This window comes from Uloborus diversus, chromosome 9 (genome assembly GCF_026930045.1).
Source record: "Uloborus diversus isolate 005 chromosome 9, Udiv.v.3.1, whole genome shotgun sequence".
In the NCBI taxonomy this organism is placed as follows: Eukaryota; Metazoa; Arthropoda; class Arachnida; order Araneae; family Uloboridae; genus Uloborus; species Uloborus diversus.
Genome location: NC_072739.1, coordinates 112,816,950 through 112,842,931, shown reverse-complemented (window position 1 = coordinate 112,842,931; position 25,982 = coordinate 112,816,950). Strand labels below are relative to the sequence as shown.

General features: G+C 32.7%; 1 protein-coding gene across 1 annotated transcript in view; it reads right to left on the bottom strand.

The window, feature by feature from the left end:
* Positions 1 to 662: 662 nt before the first annotated feature.
* Positions 663 to 25,982, bottom strand: part of LOC129230442 (protein O-mannosyl-transferase Tmtc3-like) — a 108,084-nt gene continuing 82,764 nt past the window's right edge. Inside the window, exons 17-21 of the mRNA XM_054864841.1 lie at positions 21,239 to 21,312; positions 15,751 to 15,871; positions 13,427 to 13,528; positions 9,836 to 9,919; positions 663 to 1,403 (exon numbers count right to left, since the gene is read on the bottom strand). Of these exons, the coding sequence (XP_054720816.1) occupies positions 1,137 to 1,403; positions 9,836 to 9,919; positions 13,427 to 13,528; positions 15,751 to 15,871; positions 21,239 to 21,312 (648 nt within the window). The 3' untranslated portion in view covers positions 663 to 1,136. The remainder of the gene's footprint in view (positions 1,404 to 9,835; positions 9,920 to 13,426; positions 13,529 to 15,750; positions 15,872 to 21,238; positions 21,313 to 25,982) is intronic.

Sequence of the window (25,982 nt, the reverse complement as noted above, 5' to 3'; positions counted from 1 at the left end):
TGACTCTATATTTCGAGAGAGACCATTTTTTTCTGATAAGAATGGGGTCGTTTCAGGAATTTTAAAAGTATTTATTTTCTGAAAGAGCATGCTTAAAAACATAGGACTTGACCATTTTTTATATAATTTGACAAATTTTGTTATTTTTTGAAAAACATATTTTAATTGTTGCGTAGATTTTTTTTTACCTTTTTTGCGCATGACTTCATAAGTGATGAAATACCATTCACTAATGCCATTAGCACAGAGCGAAATATTTCATTCGCTTCTTTACTCACAACGTACTAGAAATGATATGGTTGACAGCAAGCGTAGAGCGCGATATTTACATCATGGAAGCCCGTAGACAGCAAGCATTAGCATTCAGTGGGATAGCACGCCAAAGTTCATTACTTGTGACGTCATAAAGACCACATCTTATTTGAAAAATCGGACATTTTGAAAAATTAATTAGAAATAAAACTTTTGAAAAAAAAAAACATTTTCTTTGCTCTTTATTTATTTATTTATTTATTTTTTTTTTTTGCTCATTCTGTCAACTTCAGTGACTAAAAGTAGTACTTTTAACTGATGGAAACAACCCCATTAGGAATAGCTGGTGTTTTGACAGGAGGGGAAAAAATCTTGTTTGAAAAAAAAATGCAAATCCGGTTTTCTGTTTTTTAAAAATGTTTTATTTTTCCTCTGTACGTTTGAATAAACAAACGTATACAACCTCTCTTACAAACTAAGAGAAAAATGTTAATTTAGAGAAAACTTGGTTTCATTAGTTCTGGACGATCTTCTTGAAGTTCTTTTCCGTCGTGACGGTTGAATTACTTGCGAAACATTTAGTAAATAACTCTAACAATAAAGTCTCTCGCAATACTTAATGAAGTTTGTTTGGGGAAATCAGATATTATCGTGAAAAGCTTTAGTTAATTACGCAAAAACGAAAACCTTTGCAGTTGTTTTATCATTTTATCGCTAATCTTGTGAAATAATTAATGAGTCTCCTTCAAATACTCAGCACTCACAATGTTTGTGTCGATTTTGGTTGCACGCTGTTTTTATTTATAAAGTTCCATTAATTAGGACGTGAGCATTTCGAAGTATAACTTATTTATTCTGACTGCAGAATCGTTTTGTTGAATGTTTTATGTTCCCAGTTCCATGAAGTCGTCTGCAGTTTTCTTTTCAGTTTTCTGCGTTGCTTTTTGTTTGAGCTTCCATCGCGTCTGTTCAATTTTATTCCTCACAATATCGAGGTGTTGTTTTACGTAATGTTCTTTAGGGGCTAACTGAGAAGTTCTTTGCAAGCAATTTTCTGCTTCTTCCATCAGACCGCGTTCCACGTGCACCACGCATAAATTATGCAATGCCTGCACATTGTGCGGATCTTGCTCAAGTATGTTTTCATAGCACTAAATAGAAAAAGATAGAGAAAAGATTTTAATAAATCATAAACTATGTTAATACAAATAAAATATAACCAAGAACAAATAATAATAAAAATCACATAGCTAAATAGATATAGAGTCTGCCCACTGAAGACATGGAATCTGGGAAGCGGCCAAATTATTACGATTTCATCTGAAATAATCTAGCAGGGGAGATTGGAAAATAGCGATGAGAGTTTAAAATACGCGTTTTATAATGTCACTAGGACCTTATTAATTTGCAGCACTACCTCAGTTTAAAATAAGGGGGAACAAATGGAACAATAAAAAGAAGATAAAATGTTTTCATTTCGTCCGGAAATGTAAAAGCAAAATGGTAAGCTTAAAATCATGTTGCAAAAATAAATCAGTTAATTTTTGCAGTAAGAGTAAAGATCGAATACATTTTATGTTAAAAATATTGCTGCCGTGAACAAATTGTCATTTTTACAAAATTGCGCCTAAATAATTAAGAGACATAAGCGAATATCTTCAACGAACAAACTACCACCCCTATAAACTAATTGATGCATCTATTGCCGCCGATAAACCGGATGTTTGCCTTTCCATCTCATCAAAGCATTTTTTCTGAAAGAGCATGCTTAAAAACATAGGATCTGACAATTTTTTAAATAATTTGTTTAAGTTTAATACACTTGAAGCCATACGTAATGGTATGACAAGACTGACACAAGAAATTATTTTTTTTTCTCCACTCACTCAAGACAACCTGCATTCTCCAGTGGATCCCAGCTCATGTCGGAATCGAGGGAAATGAGTGTGCAGATGCCCTTGCAAAGGAGGCACGTGACCAAGACCAACCACTAACAGCCTTCAAAGACGTTAGTGCTGTAGCCAGGCGAAGGATCTATAATCAGCTTTTCAGCAAGGCAACAATCCCTCACCTCCACTGCCCAAGAAACCTCTCTTCTACAATAGGGAAGTTTTCGATTTTTCAATTTTATTTTTATATGATAGAGTAACATGTATGAACATCATAGGTGAAAAAATTTTTGCGATACGATAAGTAGTTTTTTTTTAAATTAATTTTTAAAGTTCAAGCGCCTGTGACGTCAGATGGGATAGGAAGTGACGTCCGATAGGAGAGAAACGCTAGCGAACCGGTTCCCATGTCATGGGAGAAATCGAAGAACGTGCATTCGACTTCGAAGATGAAACGTAATAGGCTTATCTCCTCGCGTTTCTGGAACATTAAACCTCTCATCCTCTCGGAAATATTCGAATATCACCATTGATATTATTTGAGGAAGATTATTTAGATTGTGCTTTAACGAATCCGGCCTCCATAGTGTGTTCAAAAGGATTATTGAATTTCTAAAAAATAAAAATATCAGCGCGCTCAAAATGTCCCTAGCGAAAACAAGGGATCTTCGGCGGAAGGCTGCCCATTCGCGCCCTGTGACGTAGGCTCGTGACGTTTCAGAAGAGCGCACTTTTGCGCGTGGATTTTTAAAAATTCATTAAAAATCAACCACGGTGTTTTAAAATTCGGCAATGGTGAATTTTTTAGTTTTGAGGGTCAATTAACAATATGCAATAGCCAAAATATGAACATTTAATAGGTTGCAACTTCCCTATTGCTAGGCTACGTACTGGACATTTCAAGGGCATGAAGATTCTACCAAATAATATTAAATCCTATCCCATCTGCAAGCACTGTCCCTATTCACAACTAACCCCGGACCATGTCTTTAATTGCCAGGCCATTATTCGCTCCCTCCTCCAACTTGTAGCACCACCACATGAAATCCTTTACAGTCATCGGGCTCGAGAATTAGCGGATCTTGTTTTTAAGACTTTTGGAGCCATTAAAATCTTTCGCACTCTGCACTTCTTTGGACACGACAACAACAACAAAACCAACAACAAGTTTAATATTTCAAAAAAAAAAATTACTTAAATCGGTGCGCTTTCATTAATTACGCTTCTGCCAATGACATCACAAATGATGAAATGCCATTCTGTGTTGCCATTTAAGTTCCAAAATATTTAATTCGCATCTTTATTCACGTGTATTGGCAACGATATGGTTGATAGCAAGCGTAGAGCGCAATTTTAATTCGCTTCTTGATTATCATAACGTGGAAACGCGGTACTAAGATGCGCCAAAATGCATCATTTTTGACGTCATAAAGACCCCGCCTCGTTTGAAAAATCGGACATTTTAAAAAAACTAATTAAAAAATAACTGTTGGGAGAATAAAAAAAATTTCCGGGTCCATGTTTTTTTTTTTTTTTTTGCTTATTCTGTCAATTTCAGTGACTAAAAGTACTACTTTTGACCGAAGGAAACAACCCCATTAACTGAATGTAGAAAAGAGGCATCAATTTTAACTTAACAAATGCAAAATCTATTTTTAAACATGTCTATTTTTTCCTTGCCCCTCCCTTCCAATGACATCAAACCTTCCAACGTTACCGAAACCTGACAAGTTCGAACCTGATTTTTAGATCAACACTGCTTTAGATCTACTCTTCTTTCTTATTTTTAGATCTGCACTAGTAACTGATATTTAGATCTACACTACTTACGCGCGTATATAAACAAGTGACTGACCAGTCTGTTCAAGAAAATTACTCTTCCCTACAAGTTTTTGTGTATGATGGTTTGAAACAATTGCATTAACTAATATATTTTTTTACTTATGTTGCGGCTTATTACTTATCTAAGTAGTTATATGAGTGAATATTGAAATCTATGCGTCGCAATCAATCAGAAAACATAAAATAAAATTAGTTATTTAAGCATGACAAATGAGTAAAATTGACATATTATGCACCACAACTCTTATTTTTTATCTTGATCAATACGAAATTCATTAGAACGATCCTTTAGAGAATTGCTTCAGTGGGTCTTTATGAAATGCAATATTTCGTTTCCTCCGCAAAACAGATGAAATAAGGCTCCGTAGATTTGTTGGGGGAGTTAGATGATTCTTTTGCGTGGGATCAGATAGTTTCTTTCAGGCAATTATTTATTTATGAAAATCCTACAATCATAAGAATGGCGATTTAGCAAATGATTAATAGTGCGTTCTGCTTTATGATACGGTTCTATTGTAGACGATACCAGATGCTTAATCGAAATATTTATCGATGTTTTTTACTTACGATGATGCATATCGTTTCATCTAAAATGGTGGTTTATCATGCGATTTGAATACCTCAGTGAGAGAAAACATCCTAAAAGTTTTCTAAATGCAATAAATACAACAATAATTTTTATACCGAGTCGTCTTTAGTAATGGCATAAAGAAAAGCAAATTTATTTTGGAATGATAAAGAGTAACGGCACCAGTATGAGACATGCTTAAGACATCGCTCTCAGGTTAACTCCCTTTTCTAAGCCATTTAATGCGTTTAGATTTTTTAAACTATTTTTCTCGCATACAACAACTTCTCATCTAACGTTTGGCTGCTTCTGGATCTTCTGAATTAGTTAATTCTATTTTTATTTGCTCAATTTCGAAAAACGGTCTGACCCCCAGTAACAGACACCAAAAATTATGATAATACCCATTAACAGATAGGATGAGGAAAGGATAAATAACGGACAGATTCCCCTTTTCTCTTCAAAATGCACAAAAATTCTTTATTTTTAACTCTAAAACCTCAATAAATTCAACTGAATATGAAACACCGGAAGACCTAGTGGTGGCTGTTCATAACCTTCCGCCACTGCCTTGTAGTTACCAAATGGCTCAAAAAGTTCACTCTGATAATACTAGATGGTTGCACCTTATTCATGGGTAGCAGCAACATCAGTTTTACCCGCCTAAAATTCTTATTATTTAAACCAAACTTACGTCTGTCTGTTACTGGACCCTTGTCTGTTACTGGTGCCGTTACCCTACAGTACCCGCCATATTAATAAAGTCACTGGATTATAAAATCAGCCGCTTTTCAAAATCAAATCTGGAAGAACAGAGCCATTGCAATATCAAAACTTGTTAAAACCATGCTTTAATAAAATCACTATTCTCGTTTTATAAACTCAAACTTTTGCACATCATACGTAAAATATTGATAGAGAAACAGCAAGAAGTGAAGGAATCGGTCTCAGAGATGAGAAAATCTCAGTGCCAAACTTGCCTTCTTCAATAGATGTCAGAAAATGACATCCATTTGACATGGATCTTATTGACGTTATCCAATGTCCTTTAGAGCAAAGAGGGAAAAATAAATAATATTGAAGAGTTACAAAAGATTTTGTAGATTTTAAACTTTCAAATAATAATGAATCTTTAACTCCGATTCTCGCAAAATATTGGCGTATTGTTGTTTGATTAAGACTCTTGTGCAAATAAAAAAAATATGTACCTCATGTTTATTTTAATTGTCAACTGTATTTTGAAACACTTCAAACCAAAAGGAAGTAATTTATTTCGTTTTTATGGTATTAAAATTTCAAAACCTTTCATTTATTAAGTAAGTGTTAATATAAAATCAGCCGTTTTATAAAATCAAATGTCCTCAGAACAAATGTGATTTTAATAAGTGGCGGCACTGTACTAAATTCAATAGAAGTATAAGCAGTGCTGTAATCGGTTAGTGTCTTTCCCAGAATTTTTTTATGTATAATATTTCAAAAAATGTAATTGTAACGTAAATTGGTTTCAAACCGATTCTCGCAAAATATTGGCGTATTGTTGTTTGATTAAGACTCTTGTGCAAATAAAAAAAAAAATATGTACCTCATGTTCATTTTAATTGTCAACTGTATTTTAAAACACTTCAAACCAAAAGGAAGTAATTTATTTCGTTTTTATGGTATTAAAATTTCAAAACCTTTCATTTTTCAAGTAAGTGTAAGTATAAAATCAGTCGTTTTATAAAATCAAATGTCCTCAGAACAAATGTGATTTTAATAAGTGGGGGCACTGTACTAAATTCAATAGAAGTATAAGCAGTGCTGTTATCGGTTAGTGTCTTTCCCAGAATTTTTTTTTAAATAATATTTCAAAAAATGTAAATGTAACGTAAATTGGTTTCAAACCACCTCATATTTGAAAAAAAAAATTGTTTGCTTTTTTAATTGAAGAAGTCATGTGGTCGAATTCAGATTTCTGGCTTTAGAGGAAGTCTTTGTTGAAAAGAGGGGGGGGAGGTGAGGGGTTTAAAGTGTAAATTTCGGGTACAAATAAATCTGAGGTGAATTTTAAAAATCCTCAAAATGCAGTTTTAGGCTGTATTTAGTCGCTTGAAAAGGGGGGGAAGTGGGTCATGACCCCCTCTGAATCATAAAGGTCACTTGATCATTAGTAATCTAAACTGACCTTTCATGCCAGGGATTTAAATAAGTTACCCCCAGATGGGGTCGTGAAACATTTTTTTGGAGTCATGCATGACATTACTCCTATTTTAATAATAATGTAGTTTAAGTTTTAATATACGTAGTTAATTCTTAAACTACATGTAACATAATATCATTTTTGTTTTCCCTTGCAGCGATTTTAACTGCGTTAGTTTTATTAAAAAAATTACTTTTTTTTTCGTTTTTGCTTAAAAATTTACTACTAAGTTCAAATTTTACTATTGGTCAATTGAATTTATTATATTTGTTTTTCGTAAATTATAAAAAATTATAATTTTTTCAAATTTGTATTTACCAGTTCGTTTGAGGCCGTCAACTTTTAAAAATAGTGTTAGTTGGTTGAAAGAATTTAAAAATGTTGGCGTCAAAAGCCTTCGTGCCTCGAATGATTAATACTGCATTGAAACAATATAGATTTTTTAAAATTAAGTAAATAATACAGAATGAATTACAGAAGTTTAATTGTAATTCTAACGCAAAAATAAGATCAAATTAAGAAACTGATTATACTTAAAATATTAGATTTTCTATTTCTAAAACATATAAAAGAAAATAAAAACAGACTGAAGTTAATTGCATTATATACGGTTTGACTGCAACAAAATTAGGACGTTTCAGAATAGAGTGGAGTATATATTTTCTGAACTTTGTTTTCGTATGTCTGTAATGAAAAGCTCTTACAGTATGTAAATATATATTCTTCAAAATGAAGTAAGGAAAAAAAAAAAACGACAGCTTGATAAATGTCACGAATCACTTCAATGAGCTTTGAACAATGCATATTCGTTTATCTCAAAAACGCACATTTCAGAGGATTAAAAAATGTTTTCCCCATAAATTTTTCAAAGGATCCAACCACATAAAGTGCATTTATTAAAAAATAAATAACTTATGTCATATGTATTGCTCTTATCACTTTTCCTTCGTAAGTTAATCCAGTGTAATCCTCTTACGCGCCAGAACTAATCCAGACTCCAATTTCTGCTCAGTGCGTTCCCTTACTTGACTTAAATATCAATCAGCTGATTTTTTTAAGTTTCATTGCCGGTAATATTAATACTAAGGATTTTAAATGAGTTTATGGAGATATAAGGGGCATTAAAGAAGTAAAGAATATAGAAAAGTAATTGCTTTTTTCAAACCATGCCAAAACCACTCTTCCAGACAGAATTCTTACTCAACAATTGATTTTTTTTTTTTTGAAAAAGTGAAGAGAAAAATAATAAATAAATGATTTTTTCTGTGCCAAACTAAAGTTTCCCAAACGAACCGTTTATTTCAAAAATAAGTCATGCGCGCCAAGCTGTAAAATTTCGAAAAAGCATTTTTAGCAACCTATTAAAACTTTTCGACAGAATAATAACACTTTAAACTGAGAAAACATAAATTTCGCCATTTTCCATCCAGTTTCAATTGGGCAATCCTTTTCTTGGGATTCAAAACCGTGCCGTTTGACTGAATTCTGAATTCAACAATTCAATTAAGGTTTGCAGCCCAAGCTTTAAAACTTTTTTTTTAAACATTCTTTCAGTTTGTCTGTTCGCCTGACTCTTTGGTGATATTTCTTCTGTCAGTTCAGTTTTGCACTTTATGTCCGGACTCCGGATCCATTAACGACCAATCAAGTTCAAGATGTCGATCCGAAAGAAGTTAGGAGGAAAAAAAAAGAAAAAAAGACCACAATATGTCTTATTCCTTAGTAACATTTCATAGGCTGCACTGTTGCTCCACTTAGTTAAAATTTAGTAACACTTAGCCCTCTTTTACACGAGGCAACTTAGTTGAATCAACTCTCCTGCTTACGGGGTGGTTATCATGGAGTGTAACAGGTAGGAAAGTGAAGGAATCGCTTGTCATCCTTCACACTACAGTCAAATATGCCTGGTGCGCCAGCACACCAGGCACATCCGCTAATCAACATTTTGATGAGAATGGTAGTAGCAATGTGCCTGGTGTGCCGGGTACACCAAGCACAGTTGACTATCATGTGAAAGATGGCGGGCGATTCCTTCACTTTTCTACCTGGATACACTTCTAAATAACCACCCCGCACCTTCGAAATTTGATTAAGTTGCGTCGTGTGAAGGCGGCTTTTAAGTGTTGAACTTCAAACTATTGAAATGAATACGGTAAGCACAATGTTGTAAAATTGTAATTCAATTAATTATTTGATTTATAATAGCGTTATTTTTCTACTTGTAGCATTTTTAAATACACAGAGTGCTTTCGTCAATTTATAATAAATCATGAAGTACAATAACGCAGTCAAAACTTACCTTCTGCAGAATGTGTACGCAACAGTTCTTACCTGCATATAAACTACCTTATTAGGATTGAAATGTGTTAAAACTAAGGGCTCTGGAAGGCTTGACTCCCACCCTGTGCCTCTGCTCAAGAACTTTATTCCAATCATTAAAAATCAAAATCTGAGAGCGAAACTTACACTCAAAGAGCAGCATTATTTTTTTTTTTTCGGGGAAGAAATTACTGCAGTCAGAAAGTAAAGTATTTGCAGAAATGAGTTTTTCGGATACTTGAAGAAACGAGTTTTGTATTCCAAAATCCTAACAAGAGGGAAATGTCGGGATTTGAATTTTTTTTTTTTCTCCTTCTAATAAAAAAACGAAGTACAACAGAAGGCAAAAATGCAAAAAAAGAAAAATTAGCAGATACTGTCCTTTAATTTTTTACGTCAAAACCATCTGCGGTCTAGTCGGTAAATAAATTTCTGTTGTGTATTTTTGCCCTAGTATTCGGAATTACAGAAACTAAAAAATATCGATTGCGAGAAATTAATTTTATTTTTAAACGAATTTATTCTCTGAGATTCAGACTACAAATGAACTATAACACTCCCGGATAATATTAGTGAATGCCATTTCAAAATCCTGATGTTGTTACATCGATTGTACTGAAATATTCTCAACATAAAAATTCTTAAAATTTGTTTAGAGCATTTTTCATAAATTAGAAAAATACATAAAGAGAAAAAATATACTCCACTTCTTTTAGGGATTTTCACATTTATACACATTTAAAGTATAAGGGTTAATTTTATTTATATATCAAAGGAGTATCTTACCCGTTGAGCTTCATCCAAATTTTTTATAGTATTGATGTATATGTCACCCATCAGAATCAGGCCTTTTACATGATCAGGATGGTACTGAATAGCGAAAAAAAAAATTCAATTTATATAAACTGCAACATATCAATTAATCACAGTTAAGATCATCACATACGTATATAACAGCAAATGATCGAATAACGCTCCTGATGTTACCAAAAAATAAAACTGGCACAGTAACTTGCGAGACGGCATTATTTCATCGTTTCATCACTTAAAATTAAATAATTTTATTCATAATTAGATAATTTTTGCAGCGTCTGAGAAACAAAGAAGTGATTGTTTTAACAAGGCAAAACTATATCCAATAAGCAACTGCTTTGATGGTCAGACATTAAATAAAAATAACTCGGCGGTCCGTTTTAAGTTTAAGCCATTATGGCAATGATGAATTTAACTTTTCCTCACTCAGTGTTAAACATTTTTCTCTCATATGTATCTATTTGAACAAGCCAAATTTTACGATAAATCCTCACATAAATAATAGCCTATGATCGAGTAACCACGAGTGTCAACATTGAAACTCACGCCACGGCATTATAATTTGATAATATGTTTTGGTAATGATTAACATGCAAGGAAAGGTTTTATTGTGACAAGGCCGAAAGCGATCCGGTAACTTAACTGTTGAGACTGTGTCATTTTAGGCGAATGAAGAAACGAAAAAATGGTCAACAACGAACGCTACCTACTGGAGTTCAGGGTAAATCCACTGGAGTTACAATTTCAATTATCGAAATGTCACCAAACCGGCAATGGCTTCGATCAAACGTAGAAGAGTAGAAGCAATTTTCACCCGTCATACCTTGACGGGCGACTTGTAGTATCTCTAATAAAGAAGCAATTTGTACCCGTCATACCATGACGGGCGATTTTCTAGTTATTCAATATTTGTGAATAAATATTACCGAGTGCTAAAACTTATCCCTAGGAGAAAATAGTGACCATGGGAAATCATCACTTTCTTGAATAGAAGTAATAAAAGAAAAATCAAAAGTAGCAATTGGTAACTTTAGAAAAGAGAAAATTAGTAAATTTTTGCGATAACTGAGACATGAATAATGAATAATTATAATCATCATTACATTTTTTATATTCATTTTAACTTTATGGTAAAAGGAAAAAATATCTTAAGGAATTGAAACCTTGTTTCTGTTGCTGATTTTGTTCTGTATGACCAAGTACTGAATTGGGTTGTTTCCCATTTTTCAAAAATATTTTTTTTCTGAAAGAACATGGTCAAAAACATGAGGTAAGTTACTTTTTTTTCTTTATTTTGACTGATTTTTTCTCTTAAAAAATAATCGAAAACGACATTTACCCTTGCTTTCACTGTCGCTGGTCTGACGTCACAAGTGAGCAAATCGCTATGGTTACCAGAATAAAATTTCAGGTTTTTTCCAAACTTCGCTAAACGAATATTTTTTAAAACTACTCTCGTTCCGCTAATAAATTACTTATGGTGAAAAAATCATTAAAAGGCGATTTCTTGCCAGAAAAGACAACCACGCGTTCCGATTCAAGATGGTTTTCACCATTTGTGGCGTCACACAATGATACATTTTGGTTTAAAAAATAGAAATTTTGAAAAGTTAATTAAAAATTAAATTTTGGGAAAATAAAAGTATTTTCTTGGTCCATGTTTTTTTTTCTTCTCATTCTATCGATTTCAGCGAATAAAATTAGTACTTTCGACTCAAGGAAACATTCCCATTCTCAGCGCAAAGCTACCTGAAACAAAAATATTCAAAACAAATATGAATAAAACGAATTAAAACAAATATTTAAAAATGAAGTAATACGAAAATACAGTATAAAAACACATAAAACGAAGAATGCAACCAATGGGCATATGTTCCCATAAAAGCTCATACGTGTACCAAATTTCGTTCGATTTCATGCGGTAGTTTTTGCCACAAAAAACTGTTCACACACATACGTGACACACACAGACATTTTCCAAAAATGGTCGAAATGGACTCAGCACACCTCAAAGCATTCAAATCCGTTAAAATTAGAAATTCGAAAATTTGCACGAATCCAATACTTTCTTCTATATATTAGATATAGAAGAAAGTAAAAATTATAGCATTTAAAATAACTAAACGTGTCAGGTGGAAAAAAAATTTGTTTTGGCTCTAATGAAAAGCCAATTTTTACATTCGATAGTTTAGCATAGTGCCGACAATATATTGAACAATTAATGCATTAATCATTTATAAAGTGTTTGTTTTAATAAACTCCTAATCATTGTTTTCTCTGTAAGACCTAATTCTTTCCATTGAATTATAAATTTGGCATAAAAGGCAGATTTTTTCTAAATAAAGCAGTTTGAAGAAATTTAAGATGTTTCTAAACAATTCCTCTCTGCTCAATTTCCGCTGCTAATAAAGACAGTCTCTATTCTATTGATTTCATTAATTAAAGTATTCTGAAAAGTTTTAATGGAGATGCTAGAATGGCGAGAATAGGTTAGCAGTGAAACGCAAACGATATATTTAACAATCAGTGAAATTCAAGCGATTCAATAGTTCTGACGATTAAAGTTAAATTCAAAAAGAGAACATTTATCATAAATGATAACATTTACGTCGTCGTCAGAAAAAAGTAGTTGACTAAGTAGTGTTGCTCAAGAAAAAGGCACTCTGCAACAATATAGCGCAAGCGCAAGTACTTCTTTGAATACTGAACATGAAATGAATGTAAGTTTCTAAAGAATAAGGTAGGATCATTATTAAGCATCAAAGAAGCTTTAAAATCTGACTGTACTATACTTCACTCTTATGCAGGAAAGGCGTATCTCAGTCTCATTTAACCTGATTTGCAATTCGTGCTTTTAATCTACATAAGTAAAATGACGCATATAAATGATGTAATATGTATGCATGTATGTATGTATGTTCCCTGTACAACTACACAGTTGAAGTCGTATCTCTACCAAATTTGGTAGGGAGGTACTTGGGCACTCGAGAAAGAACGTAGGGTTTTCGAACGCAAAAAAAGTACCGAACTGTTCCAACTTTGATTTTAGGACCCGAAAGTGGCATCAAATGGTTCTTTCTACCAAAAATTATTCTCCGATTGTTTTGATTTCAGTCTCATTCGAAAGCCTGCAAAAAATACGCATGAAGTAGATTTACTTCCTATGATTTCAAAACCATCAAGGCTGTAAGTTCACCAAGAGAAAAGTTATCTAAGTGAAAGAACATGAATATTAAATCGGAAAAGTATCGTCTGCGCGAGCTCAGTTTTGATTTGCGTAAACAAAATCAGTGAGAAAAAAGGTCTATCGGCATTTTTTTCTCGACTGTGAACAAATAAAATTCTTGCTTTTGTTTTGAGACTGATCCTGTAATCGGGAGATTTAAAGTTTTCCCTCTTTGGTTACTTTTCGGCAACCTGTCGGGAAATTTTAGTTTTTTTTTTTTTTTTTTTTTGGTTTTTTTGTTCAAGCCTGATTGATAAACACTTGACATAACTTTCATTTTCGATGTAGACCGTGCAAAACCGGGTGAAAAAGCTAGTTAAAAAAAAGAAAACTCTTACCTTATTTAATTGTTGTAAAAATGGTAATGCTTCTTCTGGTTTTTGTGCTTCAGATAATAACAAAGCGAGATTAAAAAGGGCACTTCTGAAGTCTCTTTTAAGCTGAAAAAAGTAGTTAAGTTAATGACTTTGTATCAAAGCATTTCATTTCACGCAATACACATTTGTATATCACAAACCCGGTAGCAGAATTTGCTTCAGCACTCTGCTACAAAGATCAAAAATCGAAAAATATTCTGCAACACAAACGGAAATTACATTAATCGTAAAACTAAAATAAGCACCACGAAATGTTAAAAATTAAGATGCTAATACAAGTACATGCTATCCGTGGATCATATCCTGGAAAATACGGTACAAGTCTTCATGAGTTGAAATTTAAAATTATTTTTCTCTTTAAAAATTATAGTTTTTTTCCCTCTCCTCTGACTAAGAAATAGTCTGCAGACTCGCGGACTGGTAGCTGCATAGCGCTGATTCTGCTACCGGGATAACTAATACAATGAATTTCACGAAAATTGTAAAAGATTTTTTTCGAGGACTTCGCATATTATTAAGATGGATTAAAGAAAAGTGGTCAACATATAGTGCAAAATATAATGCACTACATTTTAAATTTTTTACAACTTTGCACTCTTGCACGGATTTAAACTCAGCTGCGTCAAAACGCTTGCAACATCCATTAAAACTGTGTCCTTAAGAGTTCGCAGTATTTATTCTTTTAAAAGATTAATTTTCTTTGTTAAGCGTTAGTTTTGTTAAATAATAAAATAAAATAAAACGGTTAATAAAATACAACTAAAAAACATAATCAAAGTAATGCAGAAAATAAATAAAAGGAGACATAAACATAAGAAAAAAAGTTTACCTGATTTAGGTTAGTTGGCCTGATTTTGATAGCGGGGGAACCTAAGTTTTTTGCACACCCTGCAGGAAAACTTTACAATTTTAGTCATTGGATGAAACAATTTCAAACATTTTTCGACCCTTAAATCAGGGGCCCTGGGCCGTGGCCTATTTGATCCATTCGGTAATCAGGCGTTACTCACCACAACTTATATTTCCTCCTAATTATCATATTCACGGCATGCGTTTAGATGCTGATCTTAGTAGCTAACATAACACACTGCATATCCGAAACCTTTCTATTTTAAGTAATTTTTCGTTTTCTTTTTGGTGTTGTAAAGTAAATATTTACAAATAATATTTTCGCTGTTCCATCATATTTTACGCCATTTTCATGGCTTAAGAATTTATAATGGCTTTTTTTGAGTTTGCAATAAAACAACTGTCAGCAACTAATAAGTCATCAATTACCGTTTCGCAGAGTATTGGGTGCTAATGCAGTTTTGGAAAAACACTAAAACAGGAAATAAAACCCCAAAAGAAATTTTTAATCGTTTATTCTTAGCGCCATAAGTGCTTGGATGCGATTCAAAACTAGAGGAAACCTTGCCAAAAATGATTCCAATCCACTATAATTACGGTTAAAAAGATCTGAAAACAAGCCAGATCCAAAAGGCCTAAGAATGCAGATTTCTTAAATCACGAAACAATAGGGGAAATGGATTGTTCTTTACTTAGCTCGTAGCATATGGCGTTCGCGGAATTTTTTTCTTAAAAACTGTGATTCATATTTTTGAATGTGTACAGGGAGAATAGGTTAAGTTATATATGAATACTGTTACTTTTTAAATTTCAATATTTAAATGGACACGGAATAGGAAGAAAGGTAACATAGTACTTTCATTAATTCAAAAAAATAAGTTTGAATATGAGTCAAAAAAAGAGGAGAAGACTTTTGATGTAAAAGATGTAAGAAGGTGTAAAAGTTTAGAAACAACTTTTTCCACTTATCTGCTTAAAAATAAAGGTAGAAATATAGATGTGTTGGTTATAAGAATAGGGGCATAAGTCATTCTAACAAATGCAGCTTCGACTAGTTCAAAGTTTTGTTAACAGATTCCGCGTCACACAGTTTCAGTTAGTGAAAAATTTTTGAGTGCTCCTAGTGGGCAATTTATTTTATTTATTTATTTATTTATTTATTTTTTTTGCTCAATTCGTACCCGTAATAGATGAACAAAACAGGCCGTTATATTGTGACCTTTATATAGAACGGTGTTGGTATAGCGAGACCTCTCTATGTAGTTTAATTACTCTATGTCAATGTATCAATCTTAAAACTAGTAATAAAAAGTTGAAACCACTGTTTCGTTACACAAATGCTGGAAACAAAAACAGAGTATTTTGCGGATTCACCTCTGAAAAAAAAACAACTATCAACATTTTGAAAACAGTTTATTTTCGTAATTAAAACTTACTTCAACTGCTTTCCGAAACCACTTTTCGGCCAATGTGTAGTTCTTCTCATCCATTGCCAACATGCCCAAGTGAAAATAAACTCGCTCGTTAGCCTTCTCGGACACCAACAAAATATGCAACCTGTAGAAATGTAAAATTCAAAATTTTTATTCGTTATCAATATTTTTGAAGGTGCATTGTGAAATGTATTTGACTATTCAGAAACGTTGGCCTGCTTTATTTGAACTTGCATCAATTGATATATGATTGTAATATTTTCAAATGATACTTCTTCAAATAGATATCGAACTATTCCCCACCAAAAACAAAACATTATTTGTATTGATAAACTAAAGGGTGTTTGCCCTCGTCTCGACGCTTGTCAAACCCTGGAACTATTAACCCTTTGAGGCATATATATTTTTTAATTTATTTACCTTTTTTTCCAACCAAATGACACAGTTGTTTCAATTACTGGCTGAAAATAAAATGGTGGTTTTAAAACGAAGCTATTGTTTCGCAAAGAGTTAACGTGGTTTCTATTGGATCGCTTAACGATATGAGTTCACTTCGTTCGCTCGGGTGATTTAATTGTAACAAAATTGTTCTATTCTAACTTCTTTGAATAATTAGCCAGTTGATACCAGTACTAATCTTTTCACAATATTTTACATGGTTTAAATTTTATTCCTAAAAATTTAATCGAATTAAATTTAAAATGGTTATTTCTGTTAGCAGCTGAAATCTTCCAAAAAAAAAAAAACAATATAACCTGCAATTTTGTGCAATTATACGATGTTATTTCTTATTTTCCTCTGCTAAAAACAAAAATCCTCAAAAAAAAGTAATAAATAAATATTAATATTAAATAAAAAAGAATACAAGAAGGAAATACACTCTACTATATATTAACTAACCCAAAAATTGATAGCATAATTACCAAGTTAATTGCTTAGTTAACAAATTAATTTCAAAGGTGAACTTAATAGTCCAACAGCCCATGAGCGACGGACCTACGTCATAGTATAAACGCCCAAAATTTTTTTGCATAAACACACAACAGCAGGTAAGAAGGATTTGCTATTATTTAAGCTGAGTCGCGCAGGATTTTGGCAGGAAATAGGTAGCAAAGGTTTGTGGTTCGTAAAAATGCTACTAACTTGCCACTAAACATCATGGATTCATTCCATGTCACGTGACCTAGTGGTCCTCATTCAAGTATCTCCAATTTGTAGGACATTTTACAGAGGTGCAGACAAGCCTTTGAAAGTAACCTATACACATTTTCAGCTTCCAAGACACAAATCCTGGTCATGAGGGACCAGGATACCTAAAAAAACGTGGGCTACAAAATGGCCTTCAATGGAGGAATCGTGTTAAACAGAGCAATTCGTTTCACAAAGCTGATCCACCATTTTGGAGACTTTTTTTTATTGATCTTAGATAATCAGGATTTGGATCTTGGAAGCTAAAACTTTCTATAGGTCAATTTCAAAGGCATGTTTGCATCTACACCTCTATAAAATTTCGTTCAAATCGAAGATGGTCGGGTGGAAACGACGAGATCACATGGTTGACATGGAATGACTCAGTTTTTTTTTCGCGATTTTTTATAACTGTATCCTGCGAAAGCACGACTCAGTTTAAATAATAAGCGAACCCTTTCTTACCTGCTGTGATGTGCTTAAGCAGGAAAAGTTTGTGCCTTTTTACTATGACGAAGATCTGGCGCTCACGGACTTTTCTCTACATAGTATAAAATGAAGTTTCCAAAAAGTGCCTGTGTGTTTCGCAAAACTCGGGAACTACCTGGCCGATTTCGCTGAAATTTTAAGTTTGTTCCTTTAAGGTCTGAAAAGGTTTTCAGACCAGTTCAAAAAAAAAAATCGATGAACAGTTCTTTTATTCTTCCAATTTAGTTCCAATTTTCACATAAATTCCCGAATATGGGGAGGGGGGGGGAATTACTTGCGTATATTAATATTATATATCGTTGGATCGCTGGAAAGAATAGAATTTTCCGCATTCTACGCAATTTGTTTCAATGCTCTAACTTAATTACGGCAGGAGTTGTTTGCGTTTTTAGCTCGAACTTTTTTAGGCTTAGTTGAAATTTAGGCACTACTTTCTCCATTAAATACATCAATAAAAAGTGAAGAAATAGTCCCACAGTTTTCTTTTTGACACCATTGCAAAGAACTGCTTTTTTAACTCCAGATCTAACTCGACCTATGGTTGAACCACTGAGCTTCTATCGCAATTTAAAAAAAAGTTACAAGCGAATTAAATGAAGTTCAAAAATCTGTTCTCTATTCAAGATTCAAGTTTTTAACCATTTTATTTTGCGTTTCCACGGTAACACTTTTTGAAACTTATTTTATTTTGGGTTTCCATGGTTAAGCTTTTAAAATCCATCTTTCTCATTTTATTTTAATTTCTTAAAAGTATTTTAGTAACTGTCGTCATTGTTTGGAAGGGAAATTTTGCATGATATTTTTTTTTTCTTTCATTTAAGCCTAGTTATTGAATATAATTCATTTGACACAATGGTTATTTTCAAGGTAGACCGGGCAAAGCCTGGCAACGCAGCTAGTGCTCTATAAGCAAGCATAGAACTTAAGCTTTTGTGCTTTCGAAACATTTCCAGTGATAGGGTTTCTCGAGGTTTTTCTCGATTCAAGTCTTTTAAAAACTTTTGTCATCAAGTATTTACTACATTTATAACTTGCAATATTAGAGCTTGAATTCGCTACATTGCAGTTGCGAAGGTACCGAAAGCGATAATACATTCTGCTCCACGGTTTTCCTCTGTTCTAAAATATAGGCATCAGACAGTTTATGCTGCAATCTACTTTAAAAAGAAAAGAAAAAATCTGATAAACGCGATGAAAAATTACTGTCATATACTAAGATTAGAAGCAGGTTATAAGTTACGGCATTTGTTTGTTTTACCTCTTTTAGCCTCATCAGCCAGAGATTGTAGCGCCTTCTGTAGTTTATTTGAATGGGGATGTTTCCTTCGGTCAAAAGTACTACTTTTAATCACAGAAATCGAGAAAATACGAAAAAAAAAATGGAGCCAGAAAATATTTTTATTTTTCCAACATTTGATTTTTAATTAATTTTTTAAACTGTCAAATTTATAAAACAAAATGTTTCATCGTGTAACGTCACGAGTGAAGACAGCCATCTTGAATCAGAGCGAATGTTTGCCTTTTCTAGAAAGATATCTCCTTTTAGTGATTTTTTTACGGCGAGCAATTATTAGCAGAGCGATAATTTTCATTTAAATAAAATATTTATTTGGCGAAATTTAACAATGTCCTGAAACTATTCTGGTTACCCTAGCGACTTGTTCACTTGTGACGTAAGCAGCGAAAATGAAAACAACGACTGAACGTCTTTTATGATTATTTTTTAAGAGAGAAAATAAGTGAAAATTAAGAAAAAACTGTACTCACCCCATGCTTTTGACGATGCTCTATCAGAATATTTTATTTATTTATTTATTTTATTTAATTTATTTATTTATTTATTTATTTTTTGAAGAATAGGAAACAACTTAATTGCGAATCATCTTTAATCAAAGACATATTTAAATAATGACTCAAGTAATTGGACATGGATTTACTCTCTTCAAAAGAACTAAAAACACCGGGAAAGATGGCAAACTTTTATTGAACTCCTAAAGTTCACAGTTCTATTTCGAATGCTCTTAAAATTTGATACACAACCTTAGCTTCATCGTTTGATTTATTTCAAAGGCGAAATACATTTGCATTTTCCAGTTCTGTCTGTCGCGCTCATTTTATATCATGAATATCCACGAATATTTGCTTTGAAACACTTTTGAACATGATGCTCTGTCTGGAGTTTGTGATTTTGACGCCTGGTACTTGATTTGTTTTATCTCGTGTGACCATGACTATACATTACAACTTATCTTGTTCGAAAAACATATGCGCGAGTTTAGATTCATTGTTAACGTTTCGCACGTTTGTTACTCTACAGTACTATTATTAAATACACTCTTATAGTAACTATTATTAAACTAGCTGCGTCACCCTGCTTTGCACGGTCTACCTCGAAAATAAAAATCATGTCAAGTGACATGTGTTCAACAATCAGGCTTGAACAACAAAAAAAAAAAAAAAACAGTAAAATTTTGCGGTAGATTGCGGAAAAATAGCCAAAAAGGAAACATTTTAAATTCTCCGATTTCAGGAAAAGCTTCAAAACAAAAGTCAACATTTTATTTGTTCATTTACGAGGAAAAAATGGCAAAAGATTTTTTTCTCAATGATTTTCTTTACGCTATAAGTTTTAATAAAAGCATCGTTGCGAAAAGTTGAGATGAAGCACTGAATAATAATTTGAATGGAGGAAAGCCTTCGAAAAATAGGGATTTCATGCCGAAATCTAAGTGTCATAATTAATAGTTTTTAATTGATACCTCCGCTAATTATTATCGGAGGATTATGTTAAATAGCGAAACATAATAAGACATAGGCGTCTTATTGTCCCCACAAATAAGACGGGAAAATTAGGAATCTATCGATACCTGGCTCGATGGTCAGATAATTGGCGTTCGGGAGAAGTAATTTGGACGTACATGGCCAGATACATACGCTCAAATTTTAATTGTATAAGGTAAAATGTTTAATTTAAATTAAAAAAAATATTTTTAAAATATGAGTACAATATTTAAATTATAAATATTTGCAGCATTACGATGCCGCCAGGTTAAGTTTGCTCCAACTACAGTACCATTCTGTGACCCTTACACTTCTCTTAAAAGGTAGACTGAAATGACTGTCTGGAACGTGAGCAGGAAAGAGTTTAACTGACCAGAGAAAAACACGAATTGTATAATAATGAAAAAAAAAAACAATAAACAGTTAGCAACCGAAATTTTACCGAAATTTGTTTCCGAAATTTTAAAAGTATTTTTTTTTTCTGAAAGAGTATGCCTTAGTCAAGTCATTTAAATCATAGGATTTAACCATTTTTTAAACAATTTGATTAAGTTTAATATTTTTTAACAACTATTTTAATCGGAGCCCAAATTGAAATTCATTTTTTACACTTCTGCACATGACATCACAAATGATGAAATGCCATTAAGTGCTGCGTTTTGCTTTAAATGCTGCCCAATTAAAGCAAAACGCTTATTTACACATAACACCTGACATCGAAGAAACGTAGAAAACGCTGAACTGAAAGTATTGTGTTTTCCCCCAGTAATTGCCGATTTTAAACTATTTAAAGGAGGAAAAATAGAAACATATATATATATATATATATATATATATATATATATATTATGAAAAAGAAAAAGTTAAGGGGAAAATTTCCGGATTTCGGGACTCCGAAGTTAGGGTTCCATACTGTATCTCAATTTTATGCATTTTAATGCAGAGAAAGATTCATAAAATTCAATGAAGAACAACAAGCGATAAGTATTTGAGATTTTACGTACATTTTGAATGCGAAAACAAATATTTTTACCTATCATAAGCCATTTTTCTCATTGTTGGTCCTCCAGTTTCTTGAATCAGAATTGCAGAATTCAGAAGAGCTAGCTGAAAAGCAATTTTAAATCTCAGAAAGCAACACAAAAAAGATAACAAAGAAATTATTCATCACTAACATATGCACTAGGCATACACCACAGAGGAAAAACTGTTCTTTTAATATTATCTAATTTTAACGATATTTTTACAAAGTGAAAATACTTCTTTGCGTAGAGTTCTATTATTTTATAGCATTTATTTTTTTCAAATAAGTATTTAAAGTAGTTTTTTGGAATTTTATATCGTCATCCTATGATTTGTTCACACTCGAAATATCTGTACTCAGATCCAGAAGGACGTAAGTTCAGAAATTGCGATTTTATGTTTATTAGTGCATTGTATGTAGAAGCCTATTCTGCATCGAGCCATGTGAACGTAATTCTTTTAAAAAAATCCTTTTCAATTTTTTACCAGGGCTTAAAGAGCGCGCGTTCCATCCTTTGCATGCGCCAGAAAAAAGTTTTTCCTTTCAACTGCAAAATTGTCATAATGTGACTTACGTTCCTCTGGCTCTGAGACACAGATATTAGCTCTGCGTTTTGTGCTTGTAGATCACATTTTCATAAATAAAATCTGAAGGTTCATTCTTTTATCTAGGGGATTGTGTCTGTAAAGTTACTTGCAAAATGAAATAAAATTTTTCATTTGACATTCATCTCAAGAGATGTAATTTGTCAAATCAGCAAAATTTTACCATTTTAGAGTTTTTTGTTTAGGTGTAGTATTATTCAAAAGAATTAAAAAACTAACTAATAAAAAGACGATGCTGTCTTTTTGTTTCTCTTCTCGTTTTTGAATCTTCTTTATTGCTATAATGCGCATTTTATTGCTATGTATATAAATATGTTCAAGCAATAAATACTTTGAAAACTACCAATCAACACTATACATAATTACAGTACTGTAATTTAAGTTTGAGAAATCTGTCATTTTTCCAAAGTAAATTACCAAAAGCAGTATTTTTATATTCAAACTGATTTTTTAAAAAAACAATTGCAGGAAATAAGCTTAAAATATCAATAAGCGAAGTTTGGCACCATGAAGTAAAGAAAGAAGTGAAACAAAACCTTAGGGGGTTCCATATTTAAAAGAGAGGCTACTGTAATCAAACAAGAGGCAACCATAAAACATAATGTTTTTCAACTCAGTTGCGCTCACTTAGCATTTTTCCTGCTCAGAAAAACTTACAAAAAATTTTATTTTATTTTATTTTATTGGAAAGGAGCCTGAAAGGTACGAATTTCTGATATCATGACCATTTTTTTCATGCTATTTTTATAAAATTAAATAATTATTCATATTCAATAACTCAATCCTATCTTGTCCTTAAACTAATTATATGTTTTTATAAAGAAAAAGCATCAGATGAAGGGGGGGGGGGAAGGAAAAGAAATAAAAATTCGCTGTGGGGCCTCATGAACAATGAAACAATGTCAGACTTGAAACAATGTTAGACTTGAAACAATGTTAGACTTCTCAATCTTGCAATACTTTTGAGCACAAAGTTTCTAACAATTATTTTTTATTCTAACATATTCAATTGGAAGTCATCCGTATTTTTCCGTATTTCCAACTTTACTTTTTTTATTTCCAACAATTACTATTCGTTCGGTTGAAGTCTACTTTGTCAAGGCAGATCGTTTATGGTTTAAAAATATTTTTTATCTGTTTATCCCAGTAATGCTTTTTTTAGAACATGCTTATTCAAACATAATAATATCGAAGGAAGTTAAAGCGCAGTATCTGCATAAATGAATTTTTGAGATATTTAAAGAAACGTGTTTTGAATTTCATACTAATAATAAGGAAAAGTTGGAATTTGTCGCTTTTTCGTGCTTTATTTCCATCGAAAAACAAATATGCAACCTTGCGCAACAAAGCTAAAACTCAATAAAAAACAAAACTGGAAAATGAAAAATTTGTAGATACTGCGCTTTATCTTCCCACTACAGAATAGTCCTGCATATTTGAATTTTAAAAACGTATATGCTTTTCTTATCATCAAAAACGTATCATTAGCATTGAATGAAAAAAAAAAGAAAAGAAAGTTTCTATTCAAGTTTTAAGAATTTTTTTGGTAGTCTCAATAGGCTACAAAAAACTTCTTACTTTTTTTAAACTTTTATTTATTTCTTGCTACGAACTTCTTTTAACGCGGTATGGCACGCTTGATTCCGCCGTGCTTATTAGAGAGGTGATTTACCGGTTGGGGGGAGCCCCGGAAACAGCTTAGCCTATTTGATCCAGTTCAGAAACCAAGCAACCTATGACCCAACACTTTCAAGGTGCATTGATTTGTAATTGCGATTTATAGGTATTTGTGACCGCGACAAAATCTACGTGTACCTAGATACAATTAGCTTACACCTGTCTTCGACCCACCTATGTAGAACACGTGACCCTTCACTGCTTTTAGTAAGGTGTTGATGAAACGTCCTTGAAAAGTCATTTTATCTATAAGTTTGCTTTATACAAGATTTTCTGCTGTTCAGACACAATACGTTTACATAAATACGTTGCGATACGATTAAAATACGAACTAACCCGCTTAGGAAGTGGGTCAAAAATTTTACCCGCTTTGATTGTTTTTTCTCGCTTTTATTAAGGGTTGATATAACTGTAGTTTGACAAAAACTGTAATGAGCTGATATTTTGGTCAATGTAAACGGGACAGAAAAGGAATCTATTGGACGATACTAATTCTACAATGAAGCATCATTATCCATTAAGTCTTCAAAAAGGAAATGAAGTTAAAATGTAAGCAAATGCAATAAATGTAGCAAAAATGGGCACAACACCATCATTATTTTTAAGAATTAATAGTCAATTGATTAACAATGCAACTGATTTTAACCAAGCTTGGAGTAGAGCTAATTCCCAGGGTTTCGGACATAGCCAAACAAGGATCTCATCAGAAGTTCTTGTCAATATATTACTGGAATAGCCCCGGATCGATGTTGACGAAGGCGTTCTCGGCCCATAAAATTAATGGCCAACGAAGATGATGGATCGATAAGCATGGTGGTGGCGTACATCTAGCCAGGTGATTAAACTGCAGAAAGTCATTCTTCACCGCAGGAACCACCTTCCTATATTGATTCGAAGGAACAAACGCCGGGAAATCTGACACCTGTTTATCCTTTAATCATTTGGATAATAATAGTTCATGACGGAAACGTTCCTCTGACGATGCTTTGCCAATCGCACTTTTAATGCAAATCTCTATAAGGAGGAGTTCGTTCATTCAATGTCCTAGTCCACATAGTCTTTTCTTGGTTTCTTTTTTTGGTTCACAAACAAAGGCAACATTTTTTGAAAAATTGGGAAAAAATCATGGGTACCCTATTTTATTTATTTTTGATTTTCTTTCAGTGATATTCTTAAGATGCATTAAGCCTTCTTGCTTTTTTTCTTCTTTCTGTTACTTTTACTGGAAAGTAGGCTAAAAACAAAATATGCCTACCATAATTATTTCACAGAAAAAACCAGTGCTGCGGATTCGGAGTCGGAGTCGTGGAGTCTGAAGCAGGCTGATTTTGCGACAAAGGAGTCGAAGCCAAAAGTTTAAAATTCCTAGAGTCGCAATCGGTCTAGGTCATTTTAACCACAAAATCCGCAACCCTACCAGTGTTCGTGGAGTCGCAGTCGGGATGATTTTGGGGTAAAAGACGGAGTTGGAGTCAAAGGCTCTGAAATCCTCGGAGCCTCTGGAGAGGCTCTAAAATTTTTTTTAACAACAATGTCCGCAACTCTACCAGTGTTCGTGGAGTCGGAGTCGGGATGATTTTGGGATAAATGAGTCGAAGTCGGAAATATAAAAGACTTTTCTGCCAAGGCTGTGGAATCAAAGTCGGACTGATTTTGTGGTACAGTAGTCGGAGTCGACAGCACTCAAATTCTAGGAGTCAGAATCGGGAGTTGCTCCGTTTTCCTTTGATACCGTGCCCTGATAAAAACATTTGCGCTTTGAATTCATTTCTGATTTAGTCATATTTATGAAGTCTTGCGTCAATATTAAGTACGCGGTGATACATGGTATTTCTATTTTTATTAGTTTTTTTTTTCTAATTCTTTGTACCAAAAATTGAGAATGTATTCAGAATTTGCGAAAAATTTTATTTTATTTTATTTTATTTTATTTAATTTATTTATTTATTTATTTATTTATTTATTTATTTTTTGTGCCAAAAATTAATGTTTCGTGTTGTTCTCAATGTTAAAAAAATTTGAACTGTTTAAAATACACCCTTGAAATAGCTAAATGGGAAAAAAAACCTTTTTTATTCTTGTTTTTCATCAAGAGTTTTTTTAATAACGATTGTTGAAACAAATCCGCATATACGTTCGGGATCTATATTTACCTTGTTTCCCCGAAACCGCTAATGTTAAAGTTTTTCGACTTGTTCGAAACTGAACGAAAATCTATTCAGATCAAAAAGATATTTTCTATGCATTTTATTCATCAAGAGCGTTTTCCAATAAATTTTGTTCGCAAATCTGCCTTTAAGTTCGAAATTTATCTTTGCCTTAAATTTCGCCGCAGATGCAATTGTTCAGTTCTTTTTTTAAACTGTTCAAAATTAAACGAAAAAATAATCAAATCAAAAATATCTATTCTTCACTTGTTCTTCATTAACAGCTTTTTCCAACAAAGTTTGATAGACGCAAATGGGCCTTCA